The sequence below is a fragment of the Phyllobates terribilis genome, unplaced genomic scaffold (assembly GCF_046119375.1).
Source record: "Phyllobates terribilis strain yellow unplaced genomic scaffold, ASM4611937v1 Scaffold_1__5_contigs__length_1240528914, whole genome shotgun sequence".
Taxonomy (NCBI): Eukaryota; Metazoa; Chordata; class Amphibia; order Anura; family Dendrobatidae; genus Phyllobates; species Phyllobates terribilis.
The window spans coordinates 1,144,954,877-1,144,974,339 of NW_027362761.1; the positions used below are offsets into that span (position 1 = coordinate 1,144,954,877).

Genomic DNA, 19,463 nt, shown 5'->3' on the forward strand with positions numbered 1-19,463 from the left:
ATCACTGTGTGTATTATCCCTGTACTGTGACATCACTGTGTATTATTCCTGTACTGTGGCATTACTGTGATTATTATCCCTGTACTGTGACATCACTGTGTTTACTATCCCTGTACTGTGACATCACTGTTTATTATCCCTGTACTGTGACATCACTGTGTGTATTATCCCTGTACTGTGACATCACTGTGCTTATTATCCCTGTACTGTGACATCACTGTGTACATTATCCCTGTACAGTGACATCACTGTGTATTATTCCTGTACTGTGACATCACTGTGTGTATTATCCCTGTACTGTGACATCACTGTGTATTATTCCTGTACTGTGGCATTACTGTGATTATTATCCCTGTACTGTGACATCACTGTGTTTATTATCTCTGTACTGTGACATCACTGTGTTTATTATCCCTGTATTGTGACAACATTGTCTTTACTATCCCTGTACTGTGACATCACTGTGTTTATTATCCCTGTATTGTGACATCACTGTCTTTACTATCCCTGTACTATGACATTACCGTGTTTATTATCCATGTACTGTGACATCACTATGTGTATTATCCCTGTACTGTGACATCACTGTGTATTATTCCTGTACTGTGACATCACTGTGTACATTATCCCTGTACAGTGACATCACTGTGTATTATTCCTGTACTGTGACATCACTTTGTACATTATCCCTGTACAGTGACATCACTGTGTATTATTCCTGTACTGTGACATCACTGTGTACATTATCCCTGTACTGTGACATCACTGTGTTTATTATCCCTGTACTGTGACATCACTGTGGTTATTATCCCTGTACTGTGACATCACTGTCTTTACTATCCCTGTACTGTGACATCATCGTGTTTATTATCCCTGTACTGTGACATCTCTATGTGTATTATCCCTGTACTGTGACATCACTGTGCTTATTATCCCTGTACTGTGACATCACTGTGTACATTATCCCTGTACAGTGACATCACTGTGTATTATTCCTATACTGTGACATCACTGTGTATTATTCCTATACTGTGACATCACTGTGTGTATTATCCCTGTACTGTGACATCACTGTGTATTATTCCTGTACTGTGGCATTACTGTGATTATTATCCCTGTACTGTGACATCACTGTGTTTATTATCTCTGTACTGTGACATCACTGTGTTTATTATCCCTGTATTGTGACATCATTGTCTTTACTATCCCTGTACTGTGACATCACTGTGTTTATTATCCCTGTATTGTGACATCCCTGTCTTTACTATCCCTGTACTATGACATTACCGTGTTTATTATCCCTGTACTGTGACATCACTATGTGTATTACCCCTGTACAGTGACATCACTGTGCTTATTATCCCTGTACTGTGACATCACTGTGTTTATTATCCCTGTACTGTGACATCACTGTGCTTATTATCCCTGTACTGTGACATCACTGTGCTTATTATCCCTCTACTGTGACATCACTGTGCTTATTATCCCTGTACTGTGACATCACTGTGCTTATTATCCCTCTACTGTGACATCACTGTGCTTATTATCCCTGTACTGTGACATCACTGTGTTTTTTATCCCTGTATTGTGACATCACTGTCTTTACTATCCTTGTACTGTGACATCACTGTGTTTATTATCCCTGTATTTTGACATCACTGTCTTTACTATCCCTGTACTGTGACATCACTGTGTTTATTATCCCTGTATTGTGACATCACTATGCTTATTATCTCTGTACTATGACATCACTGTGTTTATTATCCCTGTACTGTGACATCACTGTGCTTATTATCCCTGTATTGTGACATCACTGTGTTTATTATCCCTGTACTTTGACATCACTATGCTTATTATCTCTGTACTTTGACATCACTGTGTGTACTATCCCTGTACTGTGACATCACTGTGTGTATTATCCCTGTACTGTGACATCACTGTGCTTATTATCCCTTTACTGTGACATCACTGTGTTTATTATCCCTGTATTGTGACATCGCTGTTTGTTATGCCTGTACTTTGACATCACTATGCTTATTATCTCTTTACTGTGACATCACTGTGTGTACTATCCCTGTACTGTGACATCACTGTGTGTATTATCCCTGTACTGTGACATCACTGTGTTTATTATCCCTGTACTTTGACATCACTGTGTTTATTATCCTTGTACTGTGACATCACTGTGCTTATTATCCCTGTACTGTAACATCACTGTGCTTATTATCCCTGTACTGTAACATCACTGTGCTTATTATCCCTGTACTGTGACATCACTGTATTTATTATCCCTGTACTGTGACGTCACTGTGTTTATTATCCCTGTACTTTGACATCACTGTGTTTATTATCCCTGTACTGTGACATCTCTGTGCTTATTATCCCTGTACTGTGACATCACTGTGCTTATTATCCCTCTACTGTGACATCACTGTGCTTATTATCCCTGTACTGTGACATCACTGTGCTTACTATCCCTGTACTGTAACATCACTGTGTTTACTATCCCTGTACTGTGACGTCACTGTGCTCATTATGTCTGTACTGTGACATCACTGTGTTTACTATCCCTGTACTGTGACATCACTGTGCTTATTATCGCTGTACTGTGACATCACTGTGTTTACTATCCCTGTACTGTGACATCACTGTGTGAATTGTCTCTGTACTGTGACATCACTGTTTATATTCCCTGTAACATGACATGTCTGTGTACATTATCCTTGTACTGTGACATCACTGTGTGCATTACGCATGCGCTATGATATCACTATTAAGAATCCCTCTACTGTGACATCACTGTGTTTATTATTCCTGTACTGTAACACCACTGTGTGTATTATCTCTGTATGTGACATCACTATGTTTATTAACCTTATATTATGACTTCACCGTGTTGAGATATCATTCTAGAAAATATTCAGGTTCCATGACATCACTGAGACAATTATTATATTATAGATACATAAAAAAGAAAAAATAGGATCTCCACATCTTTCGTATTATCCACCCATCTTTCCCACATAAAGTTTTAATTGTGAGCTACGCCTGGTTTCCTTTTCACTCTCCATTCCCATGAGGCTGTTTTGGCACATAGAGAAGTAAGACATTAGTGATAGGTACCATCCATATTGAAAGGTCACCTTGACGTGGTCGGATGGCTTTTGCGCTCTTTGATCAAAAAACACTAAGTACCTTTACATTTTTAACATTTGCAGCAATATTAGAGTTCCTCTATTCATTAATCGGAGTGTGCTGACACATCATGTATGTATATATTCTGGATAGAGTATGAGGTTGCAGTTGCACCTAATAACTGGTAGCTGAGGTTGCCCAGTCCTTTGGTTCCTATGCTAAAAGTGAGCACCTACCCTATGTAATCCACGTTATAGATTTTGCATTGGCCCCTAACATAAAACATTTTTCAAGATACCCAAATATTGGACCATAAAGCTGGACAGAACTTATTAAATGCCCTTGAAATTGCCTAAGTCTGATGTGACGACACGGCATTTCATCTTAATTATCTTGACGTCTTTTTTCAGTAGGATATTGTCTGAACGTTGACTATTGAATTTATGTGTTTTTCTTTGGTTGCTGTTTAAAAAAAATGGAGATTATGCAATATTTATGCAGCACTTTTACATTTTTCCCCACTACAGTACTAATCTACAGTGCAGGAAATGCAATTTTCTTCTCATTACAGCTTTTCCTTAAAAGGGGAACAAAAAAATGTGTCTTCTGAATATTATGCTTTTATCTAAAAATGTATTCTATTTTTCCCATTCCTCATAGCAGCTGTACCCGCAGACACATCAGACTGCACACATAACAAATACTCTAGTTTAACAGAAGCTTTTAGCCTGAAATCCCCCGCGCAGGCAGTACATCAAGAAGACACATTAGAAGGAGCAATTAAACATTTAACTTCTGGTAAACTGAGCTCCAGATTGTCTGAGAAAGCGTAGAAATGTGTGACGTGAGGGCCACTGGGTACGGTCTTTTATCCAATATGATTTACAAATATAATGAAATAGGATGGTGAAAAATAAAAAGCCTCGCAAGGTCTAGATTAATGCTTTTGGGACATTAACAGTTATGCTGTAATTATAGAAGTATGTCGGTAGTTTTATCTCATTAAGGGGGAAGTCTCATCTGAAAACCTCCTTTCGGTATGCCCTATAAGTGTATCCTGAAGTCAAGAATGTGGGAACACAGACCCTTAAAGGGAAGCTATCATCGGAAAAGTACATATTGTTTAAATCAGGCTTGAATTTTTTAAATATTGTTGCCAATATTTTTTTTAATATTACATTCTGTATTAAAACTACAAAAAAAAAATGATGAACTTCTAATTTCCTCACTGGCCAAAGGGGATTTTTAGACTCATACTTTCTATTGTTATAAGAAATGCACATGTACATTAGCCACAATGGCCAGAGTCCGACCATATCATTTGTATTAAAGCATCTAATGAGCGTGTGCAAATGTCACTGTGCAAGGAGGAGGAACAGGGGGGAGCTGTGACGTCGCCTATTGTGATTGGTGGATCCTGTGCTATCAGCTGTGTATAGAGGTGTTACCTGTCATTGTAATCCTGCCTCTGCTGATAAGGAGTATGCTGAAAACTCTTCATGAAAGAACAGGAAGTGTGAGTCTAAAAAAGTCCAAGGGGCCAGTGTGAAAACTGCAAGATTACTAATATTGTTTTTTAAAATACACATTGTAATTGAAAAAAAATACATGTAACAGAAAAAGCTGATTTAAAGCAATAGGTCATTTTCTGATGATAGCTTCCCATTAAGCCAGGAGCAGTTCTTGGTCTGGAGGACCGAAATGAGTGATCACATTTAATACTCAATTTACCCTCTAGTGTCCACTGAAGAAAAAATAAGAAGCTAATGACAAAATACGTTTTTCGTTTCCCAAGTGTTTACATGAAAAGTGTGGTGGCGATACGTCCTTACAGACTGCATGGTGCTGATGTATTCGGCCGGCCAGGACCAGATGTTACAGAGTTCGGTGAGACAATAATTCATAAATAAACGTATTTTTACTGAAGAATAATTTGACATGAACTATATACAGCAGATAGTAGGCATTCTTCTTCAAGGACGTTACTTGAACAATAAGTGACATCATCACGGACAGTTTTTTCTTCCATGAAAGCACTTTATCTTCCTCGGTTACTTCCTCTACTCTTTGAACAGCCCAGCACACTACTTCGAAATCTTCCCTCATTCTCAATAACGTCACTACAGTTCAATAAACAAGAGTCCTATACTCCAACCCGTGCTTCTGAGTCCTTTTCTCCGTAGGAGAATTTCTGTGCCAATATGGCGGCTACTCAGCTTCCTTTCCTACTGACTCCTCTTGATTACCACAAGGGGCATTTTCTCTTCCTCTCGCTTCACTTTCCCTTTTCGTTCTGTTACCTTTCTGGCATAAAACGCCGTACTGTCACGCTAGGCTTCCTGCCCCAGGCCCCGATACTTCTTCCTTCACTTTCTCACTATTTCTGTTCCGACTGCAGACTGCTGCTCACTTTTCTTCCTGGTGCCTCTTCTCTACAGGGTCTTGCTATCTAGCACCTTTGTCTCCCTCTTGTCACAAGGACACCCACTCCATGCGGTTCTGATACTCAGCCACTACTACTGCAGGCTCCTCCATTTCTGACGTTCTGAATTGAAACTCTCCACTGTCTCAGTACCTAGCCCCAAGTCTCAACTGTTAGCTCTAACTATCCCTATTAACTTCCTGCTGCTGGGAGGAACACGACCTATCTATACAGATTATAATCATACAAATTATAATTATTAATCATTCAAACGAACACATTGCAACAACATACATGTCTTCAAGGGGGAACATGGACAACATCTCCACCTCCTTAAATCTCAGTGATTGCTGCATCAGCTCTCTGATTAAAAGGGGTTGTCTGTGATAAGCCAGAATTTGTGATTTTGAGCACCCCACAGATTCAAGTGGATATAAGGGTGGTTGAAGTGATCAACACTTTTTTAAGTTTCTCTCCCTATTTAAAACTTTGAGGGCATGACATTGTCTAAAACGAATAACCTATGGTCCTGTTTGATCACAACATTTGTGCCTGTTTTTTGTCTAGTTGTTTTTTTGTAAATTTTTTTTTTCTTTTCATGCAATTGATTATTTTTTGTGTCTTTTTTCAATTTTCTTATTTGACATGTGCTTGCCTGTTTTTTTCAGATTTGTTGGTGGAATATAGCAATTTAAGCCTGATTCATCAAGTTCAAGACAGGAAGAAAACCCTTTTTTAACTTTGCACCAAATTTATGAACCACATTCGCCACTTTGATCACTTTGGTGCCAAAAAGCAGCAACAAATACCACAAGACAGAAAAGGAAAGTGACTTAAAAAACCGGCAGATATGATGAATCGGGGCCTTTGTGTTCACAGTATATGCATTGTAAGGTGGAAACAATCAACAAGTTGCTGATAATTGATCTATTCTTTTCATGATCTGCCTCTATTTCATAGACATCAGAGAATTGATTTGAGGTGAAGTGAATTTGACCCAAAATATTTTCTAAATCCTAATTTTTTCGACTCACTTCAGGTGATCAAGCAAAATGCCGACTGGCCAGTTGCCAATTTGCTGCATTATAAAGGCCTGAGAAGGGGTTAAAAAAGTAAAAAAAGAAGAAGAAAAATACTCCCTTTGTCCTCACCTGTCCTGTCGTGCAGCCCCACTCCACTCATGTTCCACTCAGTGTCTTCTTCAGTCCGATCACCTGTCATCTTCTCTGGACTGTCTTCAGTGTCTTCAGGGACCTTGGCATCTATGGCATATTTTGGCACCAAGCATCTCTCTCACCTGGCTAAGCATGACATCGCACGATGCACTTCATGTGACATCATGACATGTGACATGTGATGTCATAGCCTAGTAAGCAAATGAGGCTCCAAATGGATGACAAAAGATGGCAAAAATGGCCCAGTGAAAGCCACACTGGAGACCGGGCCAAAGAAGATGACTTGAGTCGAGCTACCTAACGGGAAATGATACTCAAAAAATACAAGCCCAAAATAATCAATATGTGCCAAATAAAACCCTAAAGAGAAATAATAGAAATAAGTAAAGGGAGGATGATAAGGATTCACATAATTATGATGATGCACAGTGGTATAAAATACACTTTAAAAGTACCCGAAGAATGTTTTGCGTCGCACTCCCTGATGAAGCTTAATGCGAAACATACCTCGGGTTCGTTTTGTATTTTTTGAGTATCCGTCTTCAATGCTGAAATTACATATATAATTAAACCCTTAATTAAATTGTGGCATTTATACCCGGGAGCCTGCTATCATTTCCTACCTATTGTGACAGAGTCACTGGTGACATATTTGAGGGGAGATGTGTTTCACTGCGGCTACAAGCTACAAATTTCCTCCAGCATGTTATGTATTGGGGGTTAAACTACCATTTTAAAAGGGAGTGTTTTTTGTGAATGACATCGAGAAGGGAGGGAGGTCATTCACCATATCTCCACCTCAGGGTGTGGCTGGGCAAGTTAAATGCTCAGTCACTGTTTTTTTTTCTCTGGTGCAGTCTGGAGAAGGAAGTCTCCAGACTGTGCATGGAAGCCAGAGAGCTCCATAGAAGGACTTTTGTTTGGTGAAACTTCATTGTGCTACTTGGAGTGGGCGAAACCCCCCCTAACCTATGGACTGTACTATACTATATCTTTTTGTTTTTTATTATCCCGGAGAGCATGTGTAAGAGGATGCCAAGGACGGTCATGCGCCTCTTCCCTCTATGTGCACATAATGTCTTACTCTATGTTTATATATGAGCATGTATATGACCTAATGTCTGATGGGTTACTTACAGGGTCAGTATAGGTTAAAGTGCAGGTAGAGTAGTATATTAGTAGAAGGGTAGTGCAGAGGTGGGCACTATAGCATAGAGAGTATGCAGTTATAAGTTAGGAAAGAGTTAAGGGGTTAAGGAGCTGCTCCAGTGTGGGAGGAGCAGGTTCAGTGTACAACTAAAGGACTTCCTGATTGCAGGCAGTTCTAGTGGGAGTTGGAGAGTGAAAGAGATGTGACAGAGCAGTAGTTGGAGGTTCAGGGGGCACCATTAGCATGGCCTATCCAGCAGCAGAGGAACGTCGGTCAGATACTCTGAAACAGACTTTCCATTAACGTCCGGGGCCTACGGTTCACAGGAGCCAGGAGAGAAGCTTGTCTCAAAAACCTTTCCAGAAGGGGAAGTTGGGCACGGAATAGTACAGAGAAGGCAGTACGGGACTCTTAGAACTGTGAGTGTCTCATAGGCCAAAAAGGTCGACTATGGAAGGGACAGCTCAGGACAAACGGACAGTAAACATCACTACGTGCAGTGCAATGGACGGTAACCCTGGAAAAGTATGTGATCAATGCTGCATGCTGTATGAAGTTGAATTTAAACGTTCAAGTAAAGTTCTTTTTTATAAAACGGAGTGGAAATCCCTAAATATGTATGCGGCAGTTCCTGAGGTAGAAGAACCGAAGACAGTAGAGACCTGTGACCGAAACGTGAGTGTTACACACCACACACACAGCACAGGAGTATTGGGACATTTGTCTTTGTCAGGGAGCCAGGGTATGGGAACACAGCAGCCCCTCGCCACAACTACCACCCTGAGCCCCTCACAGACGTGTTTTATTTTGTGGAACCCTGCTGAGGTTTCTGCGGTATATTAATAAACCCACAGAAAGTTAACCCAAGACGTGTTTCCTGTGTCTGCCTCTGTGAGAGCCAAGCAAGTCTAGGTGCCACACTATGTTTAGTATTTTAAATTCTATCTACATTTATTATTGTTTTTAATAATTACTGTATGTAATTTAATAAAGAATATATATTTTTTATTGATATTGAGCCTTGCATATTTCTATATAGGTTTTTATTCAATTCTTGAGTTCATAAAAGTGTATATGAAAGATCTGTGGATCGGCTTGGTTCATATGGATTACTTTTTGCCGAGTCAAAATCCTCTTATTGAACCTTTCAGCAGTAGCTAGACTACTTGCTGATGGTTTCCACCTAGAATCAATCTTTTTTGCATAAAAAAAAACTTAAACAAGCAAAATGTTATTGAATGAGTGTTACAAAGAGGCGCAAAGCAGTGATAAAGAAAGGGAAAAGCCTGGCAAACTAATTTACATGACAAAACTACATGCAGCCTAATTGGTTTAAACTGCAATTAGACGTTACGCAGGTTGGATATCTGTGAATTTCCTGCACGGTATGTCAGGCGCACAGCAACATCCTTAAATTAACCAGCTCTTTGGAGAAATTAAATTAAAACTATGAGTTTTTGTGCGTTCTCTCCGTGAAAGCCTTCATGCAATATTTTAATTTTAGAAAGTGTCTGGTGTCAGATTTAATGGTGAAACCCGCAATGTAACTTTAAGTACTTTTTATTATGAGACTAAAGTAATTAAATGTGTTAAAACACCTCCATGCCGTAGTCTTGTTGCCAAAAGTAATCCAATATTGACTGGCCATTGTACCTCGGCATAATGAGAGTTCTTTCAGTACATGGCCGGGCTCCAGGAGTACAAGGCGGCCGCGAATATGACGTTTTATCTTTTATTTATCTAATAATAGAACTTAATTATATTCCCAGAATAAGAGATGTGCAGCGCCAGCAGGATGATGAGATGTGGAAACTTTTATTAGATATGTCTCCAAAATATATACATTTCTATGCTGTTAGAATAAACAGCTCAGTCATTACAGAGAGAAAATTTATTATAAGTACCCCCTGTGACGACTCAGCGTCAATGAGGAAAATATGGTGCGGGGGTGAACTATTCTTAATTATGCCAGATGTATTATTTCTTTGTTCAATAAGTCAAGGGACATGAGCCATTGTTTCACGTGAGACTGTCCAGTGCCCCTTTTTGCATGCTAATTGGTGGAATGCCTGCTGATTATGGATTACATCAGCCCCTGTGGTGTGCTAGTCTGCATCATTTGGGGGACAATTATGCAGTCTAAGTGAACTAGCGAACAATGAAGAAACAACCATGATTATCTCCCCCAATCCTATGGGACACTATGCCTTGAAATGGGAGCTGAGAGATATAAAAAGGGTCCTGCTACAGTCACCAGTGTGATTCTACAGGACTTCAGCCTAGGGACCGTGGTTCCAGCTGGGGGATTACAGAATAGCTTCACTGCCCAACACTGAGCCAACAAATTCGTTTGGAGAACCTACATTGGGATAATCCAGTCACCTTACCACATACCTCACTGTGCTCGGTTAGCTTCCTAAGCTTGCTACCGCTACCTCTTCTCAATGGGTGCCCGCTAAAAGCGGGGTACTGCTGGTTGGGGTAGTTGGCCCTTGATGCCCGAAGTCGCTAATCCCTGGTGAGCCAGCAGAAGGGTGAGACTGTCTCTTGTGCCATCCTGTGTCCTTGCTGGGTATGTACTATATGCTAATAACTGTTGGTGACCCAATAAAGTCTTACTGGAGTTTGGTACCCTCATTCTGTGTTGTCTGAGTAGTGTTCTGTCCACGGGGAAGGCGTACGGGCATTCATTGGAATGAGCCCTGGCCCATGCGACCTTTCTAAAGACAGCCAGTCCAGCAGACAAGAGCACCCACTGACCATTGTGTCTCCAAACGCCACCTCACCCTGTACATATTGTACATATGGGATTGCACATTATGTACAGGGTGAGGTGTCGGTAGAATTGAGAGGACACCAGCTAGGGATAGGGACATTCAGCATTCGGCTCCCGCTGCTCACGAGCCCTATAATGGTCACATGGCCTTCTGTCATTGGCAATATGCCACTGATTGTCTCTAATTTAGAACCCCAAGACAAGTTGATAGATTATACAGACAAACCAGTGACTTCAATAGAAAGTGTGTAATGCCTAATTTCACCTCTGGGGGCACTGCACGGCAGGTAATCACTTGCTGCCAGGCTCAATCACAAAAGGGAGCTGTAACTTCTTAATCAGCTTTTTGGGGAGGATCCTTTAGAAAAAGTAATTGTCCAAAGGAACAATTTGTTTCCTTCTGTTTTTACAGGTCTATAAATTGATATTTTCATAATTCTAAGTAACCAATTTGACAAAGAATATGAGAGAATGGTAAATCCATCATAGCAAATTATATGGCCTAGATTAAGGGTGGTCTTCTGAAAGAGTGTGACCTTTCAGAGAGGTTTTTTGGTACCTGTAAAATATGCCATCATAGAGGAAGATTAATGGTCATCGATAGCTTATTAACATTCCTCCCCAAAATGTGTTATCCCTCCTCATCACTATCCTCTGTGCCTGGTTTTAAGACAATGTGAAATGGTGGACATCCCCTTTAAGAATAACAGTGATAATCCATGTTGTAATTTGAATGGAAATGCAACAAACAATAACAGATCAGGTCTGGCGAAAATATAACCGGTAGGAGTCAATGAGGAACAATCTGCGGATGTTTCTAAACAGCGTCCTGGAGATTACCTACAGAAGTAATAACGGTGTTAAATTATCTCTTTTTCCGGATGTTATTACAGAAGTTTGAGAGACCACGGAAAGGTCAATATTAATAGTTTTATTAAATTAAATATTTAAGTAAAGAGCTCAAGAGACTCCTTTAGCAAAGATCATTAAATATTCATAAATTAGAGATTCAAAGAAAGTCAGCTTCAGATAAAATCAGTATAAATAAAGGGAAAACTAATATCTGCTGTATTTCTGTCTATTTGTTTTACTATTATACATATCATATCTATCTGTTATCTATCTAACTATTTATCTATCTATCCTTCTATCTAAGTGTCACATAGTCTGTCAGTATACTGTATACACTTTACCTTTTCTGAAAAGCCACAGAGGCTGCAACACCATTAGGCAAAAAGCACCACTAACTAAACACCATGAAGACCAAGGAGATCTCCAAACAAGTGAGGGACAAAGTTGCTGAGAAGTAAAAGTCAGCGTTGTGTTAGTCAAAGCCCAGACCTTAATCCAATTGAGAATCTGTGGTCAGACATGAAGATTGCTGTTCACCAGAGGAAACCAACTAACTTGAAGGAACTGGAGCAATTTTACCTTGAAGAATGGGCAAAAATCCCAGTGGCAAAATGTGGAAAGCTCATAGAGACTTATCCAAAGCAATGTTTTCAGTTATTTTGTCCTATTTGTTGTTTTTTTCACAATAATAAGAAAAACAATTGTTTACAGTTGTAGATATGGTCCTTACATGAACTGATGCAAACCTTAAAAAAAACTGAAATTCCAGGTTGTGAGGTAGCTAAACTCGAAAAATGCCATGGGGTGAATATTTTCGCAAGCCACTGTATCTAATATCTACTATCAACTATTGATAGATGACAGTTGGTGCTCATAAAGTTCTAAAGAAAGAGCAGTGAAAGGGGGAGATAGAGGCAGACACAGACATTCTGCTGAAATGGAATTTAAAGGGAACCTGTCACCAGAAGAAATGCTCCTTTAAAGGAGAATTATTTGAAACCTTTACATGAGCACAATCTGGGTGTATTATGTGAGCGCTATATCAGCAGTATTACATTCACACCATATGGCGGGATGGTAACATTATATTACTTTATGTTTCATTTTCTTGTCTTCTGTCCTGGACACATAATACCAGCTGTGTACTTAAAGAGAACATTTTCAATGTCATGTGTCAACATTTGCCAATGTCATACAAAGGGCACCGTACGGCGGTATTCTGCGGGCATATACAGTCTCATGCTCTAATATACATTTTTAGCTGCTCACATACGGTACAGATGGAAGATGCAGAAACGTCTCCATTCTCAGCCTTTCTCATATCACTTTTATAAAGTAAAATCATCCAGAAAGCGGAGCACTGAGAGAAGCCTTTTAATGTACTAATCTCCAGTCGCACATTGATAGCACAGCGATGAATTCCATTTGTGTAAAACATGTGTTCGCTGTTGCCGTAATTATCCACACATATGAAAATCATTGCAGGCATGAGTCAACAGAGCGGCCGGATCACATGGAGATGAAATGGCTGGGTTATCGGGATCAGAGGGTCCGCGCTCCCAGCACGCCGATATCTCCTGCTACGATCTGCCCCATAAGCTCCGCACATGGCACATCCCGGGGAGATCTGTGCACGGATCAATACATCTGCTATTAATATTCTGCAGGAAGGAAAATACTCATAATGGGAAAGAAAAAAGCTTGATGAGCTCACTGAGATCTAAATAATTCCATAGGTTACTATAGGTGGAAGTCCCTATAAATAGGATCCATGAACTGTCCTCCTGACTTGTCCGTCTTAGGGAACACTAATTAGTTATCCAAAAAAATAACAATTCTGTATCGTCTTCTCCTAGAACCCTGTTATTGCTGTTCCTCTGTTGGACATTGACAATTGGGTTTTGGACCATGTTCACACAGAGTTTTTTTTGAGAGACAAATCCAACTAGTTTTTAAAGCAGAAACCACTTCAGGAAACACTTCTTTTTTTAGGAATTTTTGGAGAAGTTTTTCTTCTCCTTTGGAGTTTTTCTTCAGCCTTTTCATTGGACTGTGCCTAGTTTTAAAATTCCAACAGGATCCTCTTCAAAGAAGTGACAGGCGCTTATTGTTTTTCCAAACCTCTTCAGAAAAAAAAATAAAAGCTCCAAAAACTCCTCATATGTACTGCAAAGTGGATTTCCCATAGTAGGAAGAGTTTTCCAGGCGATCAAAACAAAAAAAAAAGTCTTCGAAAAACTCTGCGTAAACATAGCCTTACCATTTCCCATGTTATCGGGGCCTGCCACTAAGTCATAATATGCTGGAACACAAGGAGATTGGAAACACCCAGTTTTCAATGTATTCATGTATTTGCAGGAGGAATAACAGCAGTGCAGGACATTGTAGAGTTCTAAGAAAACATGTTCCAGAATTGTGATCTTGTCCTTGAGGAACACTGGTATTTACTAAACAGACACATCAGGAGATCTGACAAGTCCTCTTTAAGAATTGAAGTGCTCAATAAACACATGCCGTCCAGACTGACGCCTTCCCAGTGATATTGGCGCTGGGTCTCCCAGTCGCCTCATGACCGCTGCAGCTAATCTACAGTCATTGAGTGGTTGCAACCTTCAGTATTCCATTTCAGGGGACATCTCCAATGACAGAATACTGAAAGGCTGCAGCCAGGAGACACAGCACCGACACCTCTGGAATGGCGCCCGTCTGGAAGGTCAATAAGGGTTTTTCCAGTAGACAACCCCTTTTTTAGGTGTTATCTAAAATCATGAGTTATCCCCTATCCATAGGATAGGAGATAATTTGCGGGTCACTGGGGGTGAGACAGATGGGACTCAAAGCAATCCCAAGAATGAAGCTCCGGAGCATCATCTTGAATGGAGTAGAGGTGCGCATGTTCCATTCATTGTCTACGACACTGCCAGAGAGTGACACTAACCCATATCTAGCAGTCCCATAGACAATGAAAGGAAATAAAGCATGCCAGCCTCTGCGCCATTCTCATTTTTGGGGCTTCCGGAATCCATTCTTGCTATAGGTGTGAGACCATTTAGTTGGACCCCAAGAGATCAGCAAGTTATCCCCTATTTCAGATAACTTGTGATTTTGGGAAAACTCCTTTAAGACAACTACATACACTACTACTGTCTTAGATTGCATGTGCACAGCCTCCTTACTGAGAAACCATTGACCATCCATGGTGCACTCTATGGATCTTTGAGCAGCATTTTATTATAAGGCTATAGTGCTCTAAAAGAAATGTGTCCAATGGACCATGTTATAAATATCTGGATGCCTCCTGAGCCAAGGAGCTGTAAAGAGCCCCATTGAAGTCTATGGACATCCTCCTATTACAGCTCCAACAACTTGTATGTATGTACCGCCATGGGCACAAGGCCTTCTGCTATAGGCACATATATAAAAAATAAAAATGTAGACATTTTGTACAGTGCAATCCAGGGGTGGACATTCCATTTATCGCACAGTGGCCAAGAGGTCAGAGGCCACTTCTACCTCCGAAAGAGGTGGAATTGTGCATTATGATGAGCAAGTGGACTATAAAGGACCTACAGTATATATTATTCTTGCACAGGGGCCACTTGTGCATTATATATAATCAATGTATATCATCCTGAAACGTCATCCTGGCACAGAACAATATGACAGACCAAAGTGGACATTACTGGTCAAACACTGCAGTCGAAAAGCCAAGTACCAATGTCCATTACAAGCCATCACAGCTGATACCAAAGAATTACAATATGCGATGTCATACTTTTATTTCCATATGTATCATAACTGCTCTCATATGAAAAAGTAACTAAACTTGTTTTTAATAATATTTTCCAGCATAAAATGTAATGAAACTTTGTAAATAATTTCATTAGGGGATTATACTTCATTCCTGTAAAAAAATGCATTAAGGGGCTTCCAGGCCTCTGATTTTCCCCCGGTCGATTTCCCTGCCTTCAGCTGCACTAATATAAAAAGGTACTGATTTGGAGTACAGATGATGACAGTGATGGGTCAGCCCTGCCTCTGTGTATCACTAACTCTGGGGAAGAGCTGCTGCAGGAGATTATTCTGATAAGTACAACATTCAGAGGAGGAGAAAAGTGCTGACCTCTCACTGCCATCATCTGTACTCCAAATCAGTACCTTCTGATATCAATGCATCTAAAGGCAGGCAAATGATGCAAGCCGCTTACATGCAATTTTTTATACAGGAATGAAGACAAATTCTCTAAAAAAAAATGATTTTCAAAATTGCATAACTATCCATGCAGGACAAAATTATTAAAAAAATGAAAATGTAATCACTCTAATTTCTCTCCCAACACATGATGTTCGAAAACTCCAAATTCTTCAAAATTCAGAAATTTCTAAAAGCGTTCCTCTCCACAATATAACATTCTACCATTTGCAGAATTTAAAGTATGTTTGACTCATGCAGCAAGCTCCACAAGGAAGATCTTATAACATGGCCTACCTCCATAACGAGCTCTCCAGGACCTTCCCAGTGTCGGCATGATAGTACTTGGTCAGTATGAGGATGACCTGTAGAAGAGACACAGATATTAGTACAGCAGAATTATTAAGGACCAGCAGGGTGGACAACAAGAACTGTCATGGTTGTGTGTCATGTCAGATAAGTGAATATTTTGAAATTCGCATTCGCTAGATTTGTCAAATTTTTCTAGGAAATTCGATTTGCGACAAATTGATACGAAAGTACTGCAAAACCCTCAATTGACCTGATAAACACATATGACATTATTCTTTTTTCCTCATTCACTAATCTTCTCCACTGCTGTGCTGTCACACACTATCTGTACAGTGTTTTATAGATTTATCTCCCTTTATTTATGGCTAAGCTATGAGATGTGACATTATCTCTCTATCCAGATTCACCACAAAATGGTAGCTGCATTCCCTGCCACGTCTTTTATACAGGCTATGATAGTATGTCCTGATTAGATGTGCTATATCACGTGATGTGATAGCTGCACGGTATTATGGGGAAGCCCATCCCAGGTCATGTGATCCTTGTCTGGTTGATGCAATCTTTGGCAATGTGTAAAACAGCAAATCGAATTGACATTTTTGGGGGGTAATTTGCAGCGTTCAACGAATTCCTAAAGTTTTAGTACAAATTTCGTTCATCTCTAATGTCATGTAAATGCATTAAATCAGAAGTCTCCAAAATATATCAGGGTGACCCCCAGAGAGATGATAGACCATGTGGACCCAGGCCCTGAGACTATAATAGCACCCAAAGGTCTAGCAGAAGACAACCCACATGTGGAAGTGACTGTGGAGTGATCGCTCGGAACTGAGTAGTTTTCTTATGGGGTAATTCACACTTTATCTCTTAGTTCTTACAGACATGTTCTGTGTGTACAATGGAAATTCTAAGTAGATGTGTACATATTCTGTATAGATCAAGGATGGGACCTCCGAATATTTTTCTGGTGGACCAGAAGTTGAAGCAAAGCCGAAAAGTTTAGCATGAAAGTTGCCAATTGTTCATGAAATTTTTGCAATGCAAACAACGCTTCAATATTACAAGTGCTTGATATATAATCCTGACCCACGAAGCAATAACCGCTGAAATTCTCCTTAGTCTGGTGTTGACAGCCTGTCATCAGGTTCTGACCGAGGCGCAAAAAATCCATAGTGCTATGATAATATCTGCAGCTGCCAATGGCTTTATGCAGGGGTCAGTGAACCATAGATGAATATGAATAATGTTGAATTTGTAAAATAAAAATTAACAAAAGGTTGGGAAGTCTGCTGTCCAGAGCTCGGCCTGAGAACCAGAACTTTTTCTGGGACTGCTATAATGCCAATCTAGAGGGGAAAAAAATCTAGTCTTCTGTGTGTGCACAGAAGGTCTCCCCTTCCTTTTCACCAGTCTTTGACAGCCAACACTCCCTGGTCAGCAGTGGAGACTGGGCGATGGCATAGCTTTGTAGAGGCCATAATGGCAGTTGCATCGGGTGCAAAATTCTTAGGGGTGCAATACTTCAAAATACAGCAGTGTATTCTTATTTTAATCTATTTAGAAATTTTGCACCCCTAAGAAGTCATGCATGCCTTAGACTTCGCGCCACTTTGAACTGTTTTGGTGCTAACATATCAGCGATGCACTTGGATCCTGTGGTAGAGCAGGGAGCCATAGGTTCCCTCCCCCACTACTGTTCTCCATCTGGATCCTGCGGTAGAGCAAGGAGCCATAGGTTCCCTCCCCCACCACTGCTCTCCATCTGGATCCTGTGGTAGAGAAGGGAGCCATAGATTCCCTCCCCTACCACTGTTCTCCATCTGGATCCTGTGGTAGAGCAGGGAGCCATAGGTTCCTTCCCTCACCACTGTTCTCCATCTGGATCTTGTGGCAGAGCAAGGAGTCATAGGTACCCTCCTTCACCACTGTTCTCCATCTGGATTCTGTAGAAGAGCAGGGAGCCATAGGTTCCCTCCGACACCACTGTTATCCATCTGGATTCTGTAGAAGAGCAGGGAGCCATAGGTTCCCTCCCACACCACTGTTATCCATCTGGATCCTGTGGTAGAGCATGGAGCCATAGGTTCCCTCCCACACCACTGTTATCCATCTGGATTCTGTAGAAGAGCAGGGAGCCATAGGTTCCCTCCCACACCACTGTTATCTATCTGGATCCGGTGGTAGAGCAGGGAGCCATAGGTTTCCTCCCACATCACTGTTATCCATCTGGATTCTGTAGAAGAGCAGCGAGCCATAGGTTCCCTCCCACACCACTGTTATACATCTGGATCCTGTGGTAGAGCAGGGAGCCATAGGTTCCCTCCCCCACTACTGTTCTCCATCTGGATCCTGCGGTAGAGTAGTGAGCCATAGGTTCCCTTCCCCACTACTGTTCTCTATCTGGATCCTGTGGTAGAGCAAGGAGCCATAGGTTCCCTCCCCCACCACTGCTCTCCATCTGGATCCTGTGGTAGAGAAGGGAGCCATAGATTCCCTCCCCTACCACTGTTCTCCATCTGGATCCTGTGGTAGAGCAGGGAGCCATAGGTTCCTTCCCTCACCACTTTTCTCCATCTGGATCTTGTGGCAGAGCAAGGAGTCATAGGTACCCTCCTTCACCACTGTTCTCCATCTGGATTCTGTAGAAGAGCAGGGAGCCATAGGTTCCCTCCGACACCACTGTTATCCATCTGGATTCTGTAGAAGAACAGGGAGCCATAGGTTCCCTCCCACACCACTGTTATCCATCTGGATCCTGTGGTAGAGCATGGAGCCATAGGTTCCCTCCCACACCACTGTTATCCATCTGGATTCTGTAGAAGAGCAGGGAGCCATAGGTTCCCTCCCACACCACTGTTATCTATCTGGATCCGGTGGTAGAGCAGGGAGCCATAGGTTCCCTCCCACATCACTGTTATCCATCTGGATTCTGTAGAAGAGCAGCGAGCCATAGGTTCCCTCCCACACCACTGTTATACATCTGGATCCTGTGGTAGAGCAGGGAGCCATAGGTTTCCTCCTCTCACACTGTTCTCCATCTGGATCCTGTGGTAGAGCAGGGAGCCATAGGTTCCCTCCCCTACCACTGCTATCCATCTGGATCCTGTGGTAGATCAGGGAGCCATAGGTTCCCTCCCGCACTACTGTTCTCCATCTGAATCCTGTGGTAGAGCAGGGAGCCATAAGTTCCCTCCTCCAACACTGTTCTCCACCTGGATCCTGTGGTAGAGCAGTGAGCCATAGGTTCCCTCCCCCTCCATCCTGTACACCTACACCATAATAGATGTCCGCATCCTATTCCTGGCGGTACTATGATGTTACTGCACTCGATGCCTGTGCCAGACCAGGGGAGAATAAGACTTGGTTGCTTCAATTGAGTATAAACATTATATTTTTGCGCTGGTGGCACAAAGGTGTCTCTATTATGTGGTGCCCCTGCGGGTTCAGTC

General features: G+C 41.3%; 1 protein-coding gene across 2 annotated transcripts in view; it reads right to left on the reverse strand.

Annotated features, from left to right (window-relative positions):
* SORCS2 (sortilin related VPS10 domain containing receptor 2) overlaps positions 1-19,463 on the reverse strand; it is a 1,226,315-nt gene that overhangs the window by 782,779 nt on the left and 424,073 nt on the right. For both annotated transcript variants that reach the window (XM_073647901.1, XM_073647911.1), the window contains exon 2: positions 16,000-16,067. In XM_073647901.1, the coding sequence (XP_073504002.1) occupies positions 16,000-16,067 (68 nt within the window). The remainder of the gene's footprint in view (positions 1-15,999; positions 16,068-19,463) is intronic.